Genomic DNA, 15,322 nt, shown 5'->3' with positions numbered 1-15,322 from the left:
ACAAAATGAAGATAAGCAATCTGTCAGATGTAGAGTTCAAAACACTGGTTATAAGTCTCCTCAAGGAACTTAGTGAGGACCTCAGCAGCATAAAAATGATCCAGTCAGAAACCAAGGATACACTAATTGAAATAAAGAATAACTTACAGAGAATCATAGTAGAGTGGATGAAGCCGAGAATCAAATCAATGATTTGGAACATAAGGAAGAAAAAAAAGTGAGGATAGTGTAAGCAGCCTCTGGGATAACTTCAAGTGTTCCAACATTCATATCATAGGGGTGCCAGAAGAAGAGAAAGAGCAAGAAATTGGAGATCTATTTGAAAAAGTAAAGGAAGAAAACTTCCCTAATTTGGTGAAGGAAATAGACATGCAAGTCCAGGAAGCACAGAGGATCCCAAACAAGATGGATGCAGAGGCCTACTTTAAGACATCTCCTAATTAAAATTCCAATGGTTAAAGATAAAGATAAAGAGGGAATCTTAAAAGCAGCAAAGAAAAGAAGTTAGTTAACTACAGGGAAGTCCCCATAAGCCATTCAGCTGATTTCTCAAAAGAAACTTTGCAGGCTAAAAGGGACTGGCAAGAAATATTCAAAGTCATGAAAAGTGGGTACCTACAGCCCAGATTGCTCTACCCAGCTAAGCTATCATTTAGAATGGAAGGGCAGATAAAGAGCTTCCCAGACCAGAAAAAACTAAAGGAGTTCATCATCACCAAACCATTATTATATGAAATGTTAAAGGGACTTATTTAAGAAAAAGAAGATCAAAGCTATGAACAATAAAGTGGCAAAAAATACATATTTATCAACAATTGAATCCAGAAAACAAAGTAAGCAAACAAGAACAGAGACAGAGCCATGGATACCAAGAGCATTCTGATGGTTGCCAGGTGGGAGGGGGTGTGGGGGAATGGATGAAGAGGTGAGGGGATTAAGATGTGTAAATAGGTAGTTACAGAATAGCCATGGGGATGTAAAGTACAGTATAGGAAATGGAGTAGCCAAAGAACTTACACACGTCCCATGGACATGAACGATGATGTGGGGATTGCCTGAGGGAATAGGGGGTGCTGGGTGAAGGGGGGAAAAGGGGGAAAAATTGGGAAAACTGTAATTGCATTATCAATAAAATATAATTAAAAAATTAAAAAGAAACTGAGTAATTAAGAGAGTTAATTAGTAAAGATACTTAGTCTACAGGAAAGGTCCAAGGGGTCTTGAGACTGATCCTCAGACCTGTGAAGACTGATTCTGCAGACTGGGAGGATCTCCATGCATCTCTGGGGACCGGGAGCAAGAGCAGTTTTGGATAGCTATCACAAATGACATGTCCTACTACCACGGACTGACACAAGGTAGTGTGGAACATTGTGTCTCCATGCCTCCCCCGCTGGCAGGATTAATTGATAGAAGTGTGGATTAAATGCAGTTTTTTAGGGGCAGAATGATGGACCTATCTTTCCAGCTTAATGACTAATTATATGACTCAGGGCTTTTTTGAAGGCTCAAATGTTGGATGAACTGAATGGAACTCACGAGGTAGCCTCTCCATCTTAGAATGTGCTCTAATTTCACTGCCAAAGCCTAAGGTCCTGGACTTTATTTATTTATTTTTATTTCTGATGATTTTTTAAGCCACTAATAATGGAGCCTGTGGGTGGGGAGAGAGTCAATAGGAGGACCACATTGGTCTTAGACAGGCTCAAGGCCAGCCTTCCACTCATATGCAATTGTATCATATTTTAATGAAACAGGATGTCATCTTTCCTTCCAAGAAGCACAAGAACCAAAAGTCACTATTTGGGTTAAAGATATGCAGACAAAGAAGACTGTGGAGACTTCTTTAAGCATTTACAGCAAGGATCAACTTTTCTGTAATTATGGGAAACCTTGAGCAAGATTTTTTAAATGATTATTATTGTTCTAAATGGCAGATAAAATCAAAAGATTATATGGCTATTTTCACTGTAAAATGTTAAGTGGGAATAAATCATAATTTAAAAAATAGACAGGCCACATGGAGAAGAGCTGTAGGCAAATGTCTAGGTTTTTTCCTAATACAGATGAATTCATCAGCTGTGTTAATAAAACTAGCATTAACTATCTTGTCCATACAAAAAATGTATTTTTAAATGTTCAGAGAGAAAGTATTAGGAATATTTCACAATCTATGGAGAATTTTCTCATACTTTAGTCAGCTTCTGTATCAGAACACAGTTGAAAACAATGTAAGGCCATGAAATAATCTACAAATTTAAAATATTGGATACTATAAAGACAAATTTGGATATCAATTAAATAATTGACCATCAACTGGTAATCATTAGGATAACTTTAAAGCAGAAGCATAAAATTATGTTAAGGTACTATGTGTGCACACTGAAATCAGCGCAATTTATCTACTAAAACACCACAAATGAAACTGGTTTAGAGGCAAAATTAGGAAATTATAAGATTTCAGGTAGGTTAAAAAATTTCCCCAGCCAAGAGAGTACAGAATTTAGTGAAGGAGCAGTGCGGTATAGGAGGTGAGTGAAGAATGATAATGTAAGTATTATGGATCTGTTGATTTCCAGTTCCATTCAAAATTCTTACGATTTTAAGTCAGGGAAGATGAATTTGGATGTGGAAACTCATGATACTCAGAAATACCCTAGCCCTTTAATGATACTATGTATATAAATGTAATAAAAGGGATCATTATGCAATATGAACAGATACTCTTATCAACAATGGCAGTTAGTCACTGACTTCTAGGTAAATATTAATTCAGGGATGACTTCTAACTAATCTCTGTAGCCAAGATGTACACATGATAAGGGTTACTTGAGGTCGTTTTACTGTTCTTACAACATGCCTCTCACTTTTTTTGAAATTGAGGTATAATTGACACACAACATTACGTAAGTTTCAGGCACACAATATAATGCTTAAATACACCATATGTCAACATCTGCCAATAAATAGTTACAGAATTTTTTTTCTTGTGATGAGAACTAAGATCTACTCTCTTAGCAACTTTCAAATATGCAACACAACATTATTAACTATACTCATCATGCCGTATATCGCCATGATTTATTTTATAACTGGAAGCTTCTACTTTTGACCCCCTTCACCCATTTGATTTATCACGCACCCCCTGCTCTGGCAACCACCAATCCATTCTTTGTATCTATGAGCTTGGTTTTTGTCATTGTTGTTTAGATTTCACATATAAGTGAGATCATATGGTACTTGTCTTTCTCTGCCTGACATATACTCTCAGGGTCCATGCATGTTGTTGCAAATGGCAAGATTTCATTATTTTTTATGGCTGAATAATATCCCACTATGTGTGTGTGCATGTGTGTGTGTGTGTGTGTGTATGCACATGCGCGTGCACATATGCATTCCTTATCCATTCATCTATCAATAAATACTTAGGTTGTTTCTGTGTCTTGGCTATTGTAAATAATGCTGCAATGAAGATAAGGTGCATATATCTTTTTGAATTAGTGTCTTCATTTTCTCAGGATAAATACCCAGAAGTGGAATTGCTAAATCATACAGTAGTTCTCCTGTACGAGGAGGACCTTCTGTACTCTTTTTCATAGTGACACCATACCAGTTTAAATTCTCATAAATAGCACATAAGTGTTCTCTTTTCTCCGCATCCTCCCCAACATTTGTTATTTCTTGTCTTTCTGGTAATAACAATTCTGACAGATGTAAGGTACTGTGGTTTTGATTTGCATTTCTCTGATGATTAGTAATGTTAAGCATCTTTTCATGAACCTGCTGACCATCTATATCCCTTTTGTAAAAATGTTTGTTCAGGTCCTCTCTCCATATTTAAATTGGATTGTCTGTTTGGTGTTGAGTTGTTTAAGTTCTTTACACATTTTGGATATTAACCACTTATTAGTTATATGCTTTGCAAATATTTCTCCCATTCAGTAGGCTGTCTTTTCTTTTCTTTTATGGTTTCCTTTGCTGTTAAGAAGTTTTTTAGTTTGAGGCAGTCCCACTTATTTATTTTTTTAATGTGTTTTATTGATTACAGTGTTACATTTGTTCCAATTTCCCTTCCCTCTGCTCCCCTCCACCCAGTGGCCCCCCTCCCTCCCCTTGTCCCCCCCTTTTAGTCTATGTCCATTGGTTGTACATATAGTTCTTCTCAACCTCTCTGTCTATTCCATTCCCTCCTACGATGTTTCTTAATTCCTATACCATCTCCCTCCCTGTCCCCCTTCCCCTTCCCTGCTGACCTCCCCCCCAATATGCTCCCCATATCTATAGTTCTTTTTCCACTCTCATTGCCTATTTAGTTTGCCTTTGCTTCAATTCCCTAGCTTCTGTTGTTGTTTCTTGTGATACAGTTTTCATTTTAGTGTTCATAGTTTTGATCCGCCTTTTTCTAAACCAGTCCTTTTAACATCTCATGTAACAGTGGTTTGGATCTAATGAACTCTTTCAGTTTTATTTTGTCCTGGAAACACTTTCTCTGCCCTTCTATTCTGAATGACAGCTTCGCTGGATAAAGTATTCGTGGTTGTAGGTTTTGGATTTTCATTGCTTTGAATATTTCTTGCCAGTCCCTTCTTGCCTGCAGGGTCTCCCTTGAGAAGTCAGCTGATAGTCTAATTGGGACCCCTTTGTACATGATTCTTTTCTTCTCTCTTGCTGCTTTTAAGATTCTCTCTTTATCTTTAACTTTTGACAATTTGATTATAATGTGTCTTGGAGTGGTTCTCCCTGGGTCCAGTTGTTTTGGAACTCCCTGTGCTTCCTGGACCTGTAAGTCTATTTCCTTCCCCAAGTTTGGGAAGTTCTGCTTTATTATATTTTCACTTAATTTTTCAATTTCTAGTTCTTCTTCTTCGCCCTCTGGCAATCCGATAATCCGTATATTCGATCTCTTATAGCTGTCCCAGAGGTTTCTGATCCTCTCGTCCTTGCTTCCCGTTTCCTCTCTCTGTACTGGTTGACTGTTCCTTCTCTATGTTCTGGTTTGTTGATTTCAACTCTGTATTTTATTTCCTCACCATCTGTCTCATATGAGGTTTTGTTCCTTTCGGTATGAGTATTTTTCAATTCTTTCTCATCTTTTTCCAGATCTTTTGTTAATTCTGTAAGCCACCTGATAACAATGGCCCTGAACTGAGCCTCTGACAGGTTTCTTATTTGTTCATCTGTCAGGTTCTTCATCTGTTGCCTGGCGAGCTGCGCCACCGGGATTTCTATAGTTGTCTGCCTCATTTTGACAGATGCGTTTTGCTTTCTTGGGCCGGCTGTAGGGGGCAGTGCCTGTGTACTCGTCACAACCCAGCGACCGGCGGTGGTCCAGCAACCTTTCTCGCCGCGCTGCCCAGCAACCAGTGGCTATCCGCAACCTATTTCGCAGCGCTGTGGCGCTTTGTGTGGGGGCAGAGGTCCAAGATGGATTCCTGCAGTTATTCCGCTAGGAGACTGGGATCCGTCCTCCCGCCCTCAGAGCCTCACTGTTCAGGGCGATGTGGTGGTTGCTTTTCCCAGCGTTGGGGCCGCGAGCTGCCGGGGTTAGACTGCAGCTGAGACTGCTCTCCCTGCCGCTGTCCCTGGTGCGACCGCAAACAGCACCTCCCCCTTTTGCTCTTCTTACCTGCCTAAAGGGCGCCGCTGGTTTATAACTTTGTACGTTGGGTTTCCGTGTAGTTTTATTTTCTGGAATTTCTAGTTATCTTTTGTTTTGAAGTAGTTGTATTCCTCTCTAGTTGTAGAGGGAGACCGAGCATGTCCGTCTAAGTCTCCATCTTGGCCGGAAGTCCTTTTTTTTTCTTATTTTTAGTTTTGTCGCTTTTGGTTTTGTTGTCAAATACCAAAAAAAAAAAAAAAAAATTCACTGAGAATACCAATGTCAAGGAGCTTACTCTCTATGTTTTTTCTAGGAGTTTTATGGTTTCAGGTCTTATATTCAAGTCTTTAATTCATTTTGAGTTGATTATTGTGTGTGGTGTAAGAGAGTGGTCTAGTTTCATTCTTTTGCATGTGTCTGTCCAATCCTCCCAAAGTCATCTATTGGAAGAGACAGACTGTCCTTTGTCCCACCGCATGTCCTTGGCTCCTCTGTCATAAATTAATTGACTATATAGGTGTGGGTTTATTTTGCTCCATCAATCTACATGTCTTTTTATGCCAATACCATATTGTTTTTAATTGCTAAAACTTTTTTATATAGTTTGAAATCAGGAAGCATGTTGCCTCCAGCTTTGTTCTTTTTCAAGATTGCTCTGGCTATTCGGGGTCTTTGTAGTTCCATACAAATTTTAGCCATTGGACTTTTGAAAGGGATTGCAATGTGCCTGTTACTTTGCTACCACTACAATCCCTCTAAATATTTATGACATACTTTTGAAAAATCTTTTGGACTAGATCGAAATAAAATGTTTTGCTTGCTTATGCTAGGGTCCCTGATGGAGGAAGGATAGTGCTGAGAGAAATACACAGTGGATGGTTGTGTGCAGGTTCTCCTTGCAACAGTGTAACTGTCCACATGACACGGCTCTACCAATCGCCCCTGAGAGGCTGTTGGGCAGTCCATGTACAGTGTTGACTACACATATGCTTACATACATAAGGTCAGATGCAACACAATGTTTCATTTTATCAAACTACAAGGAGACCTGGGAAGATTAAGTATTGGGTCACAATAAATTGGCCAGGTTTTGCATTCTTGCCTCAGACTTGTGTATTACAAGGCATAGGTGGAATTTCCCACTTTTAAGCACTTTGCTCAGGGATCCTGAATTTTTCAGCTATGTTTGTGTGCTTTCAGATTGGGTAGTAATTAATTTTTCTGGTACAAAAAAGTATAGGTATGTATGAGTGTCCGAATAAAAAACAAGCCCTTTTAAATAATCCCACAAACAAAAGAATATTACCACAGTGTCCTCCCAGCAGAATCACTACCCATCATAAACTGAAAAATCCAAAAAGGATATGTGAACATTAAATTATCTCTGGGAGGTGGAGAGATAGTTGGTTTTTAATTCTTTCTTGATATATATCAGTTTTTTTTTTCCCCTATGGTGAAGATGTACTATTTAAATAGTTATAAAGTAAAATAAAGCCCATTAAGTAAATAAATGGATAAAAACCTATGGCATTCTAGAGGTATTTTTTGTGAAGATGAAATAAAATAAATGTTTAGGATAATACCTGATCCTTCTGAATTCTCATTTCATCAACTTCACTTTCAGCATACTGAGTGTTTTCTGGAGGGTCCTTGATATCTTTCAGTGTGTTGATACTCTGAAATTACAACTCTCCAAATCATTTCATGCCCAGAACCCAAAACCTCTGATGCCTGCTCTCTGTCTCACAAACCAGGTCCCCACTCCTCAGCCAGCCATGGAAGGCTCCCTGTGATCTTTTATGATCACCACTGAGGGCTGTTTCAAATCCCACCAGGTCCTCTCTCCTTCTTCTCCTTTCAGACGATCATGTCTCCCTCATCTAACTGCCAGAGAGACCTGTTTGAAAGTGGAGCGAGAACTGTGTCCTAACCCACCTTTTAACCCCCACAGTGCCTCATATCAGTACATTTTAAGTGACTGTTTAATATTTGAATGTGAGAGTTGAAAACAAAGTTATCATAATAGGCCCACTGGAACATTTCCCAATAACCATTGAATAGTGCTAAAAATTCTTGCTTTAAAATAATTAGAAATATATACCTTTGGTGGAAAGAACTTTTCATATACTTTTTTCCACAACTCCATTGGTGAACGGGCATGAAACTTTCCAATGTCATTATCGGGAACAGGAGGAGACCCTAAAATTGGAAGGCTTACTTCAATGACTTCACCGATTAAAACATTCAAACTCTATCAATAAAACTGATGACACTTATAAAAGTATAAATCTTAGATCACACATGTCTCCTCACCCTATTATAGTCACAATTAAAATTTCCCCCAATCCAGCATAGCAAGGCAGGTTCCAGTACCAGAAGAAGAGGAGACAATAATGAGTAAACTGGAATTCTCTAACCCCACACTTCAGTTGCTACCAAGCAAAAATATACATTTTTGATATTCTCCTGTGCATGTGAATTTATAAGAAAACAGTTTTATGTGCTGTTGGTTAGAGTACAAATTGGGACAGCTAATCTGGAGGGTAATTTGGCACTACTAAATACTATTAAAATACTAAAAAAGGTCATGTCCTATTAATGTGTAATTCCAGTTTTGGGTGTTTTTCCTAAAACACCTGCATATGTGTATTAAGGATTTCACACTGCAGCATCATTTCATTAGTGAAAAATTGGCCACCACTGAAAAGGCAATCAATAGAAAGATAATGAGCTAAATTACTGTGTAACAATATCCAGCAGTCAAATACAAAAGAGACCTGTTTGTATATAGAGCATTAATATGGAAAAACCATTAAGACACATTGAGTAAAAGAGACAAATTTCAAAATAATAGCTACAGAATGATACAAATATGTTAAAAAACAACTAGTTTTTATACCACATACACATATATAGAAAGTTGTCTAGAAAGATACATACAAACTTGATCCTTATATGTTCTATTCTGACATTTTATTAGGAGAAGGTCTTTATATATTGTTTGTATAATTTAACTTGAAATTTTTCAAAAATTCTGGGCCACTTCTTGGTAATTTTCAAACTATAACCTAAGATTTTTAAAATATGTTTCAGCATCTATGTTGTTCACTAAAATTGTTTCACTATTGATCTTTCAGGGCCTCCTAACACTTTGGTGGGAAAGAAATGGATACAATCCATGGATCTTATTCAGCTTTCCTACGTTTTTTACTTGTCATGTGTGTGCAAGCATGTGTGTGTGTGTAAGTTATACAATTTCATCACCTTTGTAGGTTCAAGCATCCACTACCAGTCAAGATCCAGAACAACTCCATTATCATGATGGTCCCTTGTGTGCCCTTTTATAATCACACTCACCTCCTTCTCAAGCTATCCCCTCCTACCTCCCACACACAGTCTTTCTCTAATGTCTGATATTTACTAATCATTCCCCCATTTCTAAAATTTTCTCTTTCTAAAAATTTCGTATAAAAAGAATCATATTGTATGTAGCCTTTTCTGGTTGGCTATTTTTTTTTTTCAATTTGGCATAATTCCCTGGAGATGCATCCAAGTTCTGTGTATCAATAGTTTGTTTCTTTTTACTGCTGAGTAGTATTCTACATTAGAAATGTACCACAGTTTGTTTATTCATTCACCCGTTGAATGAAATCTGGGCTGTTTCCAGTTTTTGGCTATTATAAGTAAAGTTTCTATGAACATTTTTGTACAGATTTTTATGTGAACCTAAGTTTTCATTTCTCTAGGATGAATTGTGTGCAAAATTCTAGGTCATATGGTAGCTGCATACTTATTTTATAAGAAGCTGTCAAACTGTTTTCAAGACTGGCTATACCATTTTACATTCCCACCAGCAATGTATAAATAATTCAGTTTCTTTACATCCTTGTCAGCATTTGGGGTTGTCACTATTTTTTATTTTAGCTATCCTGATAGTGTGAGGTGATATCTCATTGTGGTTTCAAATTTAATTCCCCTAATAATTAATTATATTAAACATGTTTTCATGTACTTATTTGCCATTTGTATGTACTTACAAATGTATGCTCAGTGAAATGTCTGCTCATGCCTTTTGCCTATCTTTTAATTGGATTATTTGTTTGTTTTTTGCTGTTGATTTCTTTATATATTCTAGATTCTAGTTGCTTGTTGGGTATGTGGTTTGAAAATCTTTTCTCCTGGACTATAACATGTCTTTTCATCCTTTTCACATGTGCTAGCAAGAGCAAAAGTTTTTAATTTTGATGAGGTCCATGATTTTTAAATTCAGTAATTCTCAACCTTTTTCTGACCTCCAATTACACACATGGGTAAAATATTTCCACCAGTATTATCTATCAGTACACAGATTCTTACTGCAACTGAAGTAAGTTGGTACTAATTATGATTATAAAAATAAAAAAAAATCAGTCCCCATGATCACTCATTAACCATCTCTATTCCAATTCATCTCTATTCCAATTAACCATACTCATTCCAATTCAATCTATAATCTCATTACAAAGATCTCTCTACATTTGAAGTCGAGACAACTTTAGCTTGTAAGAGTAATGGGGAATGGGAAATAAAAGGTACTATGCACCAGACTTTAAAACCAAACTATGACAACCCTAGAGTATAAAGAATTGCTAGGCCCAAAGATCTTCAAGATGAAAATAGCTTCTGTAGAAAGATGAGGAGCTTAACTGAACAAAATTGTAAAATTCCTTTGCTTCAGGAGCCTAGATATCTATAGGTTTAGGAAATACACCCATTAGATGAGGCCAGCTATTTTCATGCTGTAAAATTAAGGGATACCTAATTAGTACACTGTGTTTCTTTTGGTTAAGTCTATCATTTGAATCTCTATTTTTCATCATTGCCCATAATATACGTATAGCTTTGAATTTCCTGACCACTCTACGCTCCTGGTTTTCTTTTATATCCAAGAATCTAAAATTTAAAAGTACCTGGAAATCAGTGAAAGAAAGGAACTACATGCAATTTTTTTAGTGGAAAAGAAATCAGAAATCAGTCTCTCACATGGCAACATCCTTCCATCATAAATATGTCAACGTGATGTACTATTGCAGCAACACTGTGTACATAGGCAAATAAATGAGAAATAACAGCAACAGTAATAAAACTAGAAATGGTGGTATGTTGGAGATGAAGCGAGCATGCAGTAGGACAAAATCAATAAGCAATTAAGAAAAGACTGAACAAACTTAATAAGTTCACCAACCTATATGACTTAAAGAATCCAATCCTGCTGTGACAAATAGTGGTTTATTCTGATCGACACATATTGATTTGCTACATGGATAAGAAGAAAAAAGAATCTAATTTAGTTTAGCAATCAAATATCCTGCCACATTCTACTGTAAATACCAGAGCAAAGTTTTATATCTAGCCACTGGTGGGAGCATTGCCCCAAACGAATGAAAGAATATTCATGTCAGTGATTTCAAAAATTAAAGTATAGCATTAATAAAGGTTTTACAGAAGAAAAAAAGTAACAGACTCAAATTGCCTTAAATCAAAACTAATAAAAGTAGCAAGATTAAGAAAATTACATATTAAAATTATTGATTTTAATCAATTAAGAAAGGAAGAGGGAAGGCTACTAAAATGAGGGATAAGAAGTAACAGGAGTCAGGGAAAGAAGTACAATAGTATCATCTTATTTAGGTGTCAAACTATTCTATAACATTTTAGTTGTCAATCTGAAAAATATTTAAAGAATATAAGCAGCAGAAGAGAATATAAAATCACCTCTCAAAGAACAGATATCTGAAGCACTTACATGGTCAAGAAACAAAAGACCGGTGAGAACAATAATCAGATGAGACAATATTGGCCAAAAGATAATACAATAAAAAAATATAAAAATACATTTTAACAGTACCTTTTGCCAATGCCAAATGCCAACTGGTTGATAACTCCACGTATTTTTAATAATAGACCTTCTGATTTACTGGTAAACTGAAAACAAAACAAAACAAAACAAAAAACTCAGTCAAATAAGTTATATATTCTGCTTCCATAATCACAGAACCAGGTAACGCAAATACGGCTTTAAATAAGTAGAGATTTCAGAGAGAATTACTATTTATTTTCCCAACAAATACTTACATTTGAGTAGACAAAAACAAACAAACAAACAAAAAAACCCTGAATAAAGGAAAAGAAAGAACTCTGGATTAATTTATTTTAACTCACTCTTCAAATTCCATGAGTGCACAACATTGAAGGAGCTTGTGTTTATGCATTAATTGTTTTTAGTTACTCCTGTATATGGGTCATAATCATTGCCAAAATGCAATCTGGTGGTTAAAAAATAGGAAGTACACATCATGAATAACTTTTCCATCCAAAGACATATTACTGCCTTCAAAGTTCTTAATATGGGAGCTACAGATTAGTCTAATAATACAGATACTCACTAAAACAATTTTTAAACTTTTCATCTGCATTGCCTTTGGAGCTTGCAGAAGAAGCTACTGCACATTCTCAGTGGTGGCCTGTGACTAGGGTGACATAACCAGAACATTTTAGAGAATGAAAGGGAGTGGGTACTATTGATAATCAAGCTGAGATATCAGGTGACAACCAGGACATATAGTTACCCTAGAAATCTTTTAAGACTAAATTTGATTTTTGAAAATATGAAAAGTTACTAAGCCAAATCATAATGACTAAGATGTATGAAAGTGGGAAAAACAATCTTGAACCAAAATGAAATGTTCTCATGAGGCAGAGATGAATTTTCAGGGTAGGATTCATTCTGGATTAAGAACAGGCTCCCAGGAAAAGAATTCAATGGAGAATACTCATGTGAGTATGTAAGATTGGATACATTTATTTTTTTTAAAATTGAAACAATTTTAATGCTTCTATTGAGACATTTTTAAAAAATATATAAAATTTTAATTGAATTTTAAAAAGAATATTGTCTTCATTATTGTTATGATACTAATAATTATTACATTCCTTATGTAGAGAGGGAAAAACCTCATTACAAATGTATTTCATAGGACTATAGGCTGGGAGGACGTGAGAAGTTTTCTAGCTCCCCCTCCACACCGATCTGCCTTGGAAACACCCTCCACACACAGCTGTAGAGCTTCTGCTTGGATCAGCTAAATGCCTAGGAACTCATTTCTTAACGCAACCCATTCCATTTTCAGATAATTGTAGTATTAGTAAATTATTTCTTATTTTGAGCTAAACTCTTTCTATTGATCCCTTGTTCTTGACTCTAAGAGAGCAACACACATATTTAACCGCTTTTCTGTAGAATATTCCTTCAAATACCTAAAGAGCATTATCACATTCTAGATGATAGAATATAATTTTATACTGCTCTTCATATATAATAATTTTAAGTCCCCTACCATCCTGGTGGCTCTCTACTGAATCTGGTCCTACTTATTAATGCTTTCCTATTTTTGCTTTTATTAACTTATTATTTTGCTCATACTATTTGAATCGGTATTCTTGACTGAATTATGAAGTATCAACTATAGTGTTGAAAAAAACTGGGTATCATTGAATGTTGTAAAGCAGTACCTCATCTCTCCCTTGCACAGGGTGTAGCATAAGAGTGGAAGTGAAATTGAAAGATGGGGCTGATAACGTTGGCTATTCCCTTCTTGGTTTGGGAAGCTAGAAAATTTTCTGGTTCCCCTTGTGATCCAGAAGGGCTCCTCTAAACCCAACCTTGGATCCCTTGGGCTTAGAGAAAGCTGAGAAGAAGCCTTTCTCAAATCCTTCCCCGTGTTCCTGGTCCTCTAGGGTGTTCTGGGCCATGTTCAATCCCAGGCCTGCTGTGGCCCGGGTGACCTGACTTCATCTGAATTTGTACCCATGAGATCAGACCAGGTCCTGAGAGATCATCAAAAGTAGTCTGTTCTCAGAGAGTGATAGGGATTTCCCTCTGCTCTAACCGGAACTAAATATGGGTCCATATCTGTGGCAAAAATAAGAAACTACAAGATACATGGTCTTTGCTTTTGTACCCTAGGTGAGCTATTCACTATAAATTCTCTATATCTGTTCAAAATAGTAAAGGGGAATATTTCCAAAGTACTCTGTCAACCTAATATGTAAGCAAATGCAACACAAGCATAAAAGGTGATGATTTTAAAGAAAACACATAATGAAACTTATTTGGGGTATTCTAAAAAGTATAAAAATTTTAAATATAGATTGCATTTATTACTTTTAGTCATAACATACTAGTCATGAAGGCCAGGGGTTAGACCATGTTGTCTCCACATTCCTGTGAGCACTTTGATTAAGAAAGAAGAAGGGACCATCCAAATCAGGAAAGATAAAAGTCTTTTTTTTTTTTTAAATAAAAAATGCTTTTATTTTTTATTGCATTAAAGAATATCCAGCAAATTTGGTCCTGCTGTGAAAGATAATGATAACAGTAACTATAATAACCAACATTTATTGGGCAATACTTTGTTTCAGGCCCCGTGCTAAGGATTTCACATTACTCCCTCTTTTAATCTTCACAACCCTAAGAAGAAGGTACTGTTTTTGTCCATCTTGCAATGGAGGAGACTGAGGCCTAAGTGAGATTAAGTGACTTGTCCAAGATCACTTATCTAGTAAATGGTTTCCCTGAGATTTACACCCAGGCAGCATGACACCCCTGTCCATGTTTTAAACCTCTGCAACAAAGAGCATTTTCTTAAAGTTTAAAAAGGAACACATTGCTAAAAGTTCCCCCCACCTTTTCTTTTAAGAGAATACAGATTTTAATTCCTAAGGGGAAATATAAATACATACATACATACATACATACATACATAAATAAATAACCAATTTATCTAAGAATGGGGTTTATAGATATAAGTAATTTAGAACTTTTGCACCAACGAAATGGCAGGCCACCTAGCAGTGTGTTCTGTAGATATATTATAAAACACTCTGTAATGAGGGTTTTTTGGGAATGGGGGGAAAAAAAGGAGGGAATGATATACATTAGTAAAAGCATTAGTATTTATAACTGTGCATGAAGTTCTTAATCTTTCCAAATCTGGTACCATACATTCAGGCCCAAAGGACAGCAAGTGCACAAACCATTAATGATGCTCCATAATAATGTGCGACAAATCGGAGTGTCTTGCATATCACCTTTCTCTTCTCAGAGTCAAAATCCTGAAGAAATATGTTATTAAAATGGAAAACAAGTTGAGAGAACTAAATATCTGTAGCATGAAGATGTAAATTATTAAATGCAAAAATACATTATTTCCTAGTTGTTTTTATTTTTTTAACACGCCTGCAAAAGTAGGATTCCATTACCTTGATATTTGTTTCTAAGGAGTTGAAAAATAGCTGCAGCCTTCTAGAGCTACAACTGCCAGATCTCCCCTTGTCTAAATATTTAGCTCAACAGAATTTAGAAATCAGCACACATTCTATAGTGGGGAATAATACCCTAAGGATTCTCTGACAAGCAAAGATAAGAAAAAACCAATTTTCTACTTTCCTCAATTTAAAAGTTGGGAAGTAAGTCCTATCCCTTAGTGACTGGGTTCAAGATTTGTTTCTAAATCTTCTACCTTATCCCCATTCCACTGTATTTATTGTTCTTTGACTATTTTATTTCCCAACTATATCCTCTTTTCTAAAATCTTTAAGATGTATGACTCTTTGACCTCTTCCTCTGAGAGATACTTTCTTATTTTATTATTACTTTTGTTCCTCTCCCACAGCACAGACATG

General features: G+C 36.2%; 1 protein-coding gene across 3 annotated transcripts in view; it reads right to left on the bottom strand.

The window, feature by feature from the left end:
• DYNC2LI1 (dynein cytoplasmic 2 light intermediate chain 1) overlaps positions 1–15,322 on the bottom strand; it is a 40,483-nt gene that overhangs the window by 6,459 nt on the left and 18,702 nt on the right. Inside the window, exons 8-12 of one of the 3 annotated variants that reach the window (XM_090281221.1) lie at positions 14,675–14,752; positions 11,487–11,563; positions 10,824–10,894; positions 7,701–7,798; positions 7,183–7,275 (exon numbers count right to left, since the gene is read on the bottom strand). In XM_090281221.1, the coding sequence (XP_090137347.1) occupies positions 7,183–7,275; positions 7,701–7,798; positions 10,824–10,894; positions 11,487–11,563; positions 14,675–14,752 (417 nt within the window). The remainder of the gene's footprint in view (positions 1–7,182; positions 7,276–7,700; positions 7,799–10,823; positions 10,895–11,486; positions 11,564–14,674; positions 14,753–15,322) is intronic. The other 2 variants (XM_090281223.1, XM_090281224.1) reach the window with 2 other exon arrangements.

This window comes from Furipterus horrens, unplaced genomic scaffold, assembly GCF_987537825.1.
Source record: "Furipterus horrens unplaced genomic scaffold, mFurHor1.1.pri manual_scaffold_6, whole genome shotgun sequence".
In the NCBI taxonomy this organism is placed as follows: domain Eukaryota; kingdom Metazoa; phylum Chordata; class Mammalia; order Chiroptera; family Furipteridae; genus Furipterus; species Furipterus horrens.
The sequence above is the reverse complement of the archived record's forward strand: the minus strand, read 5'-3'. Positions and strand labels throughout refer to the sequence as shown.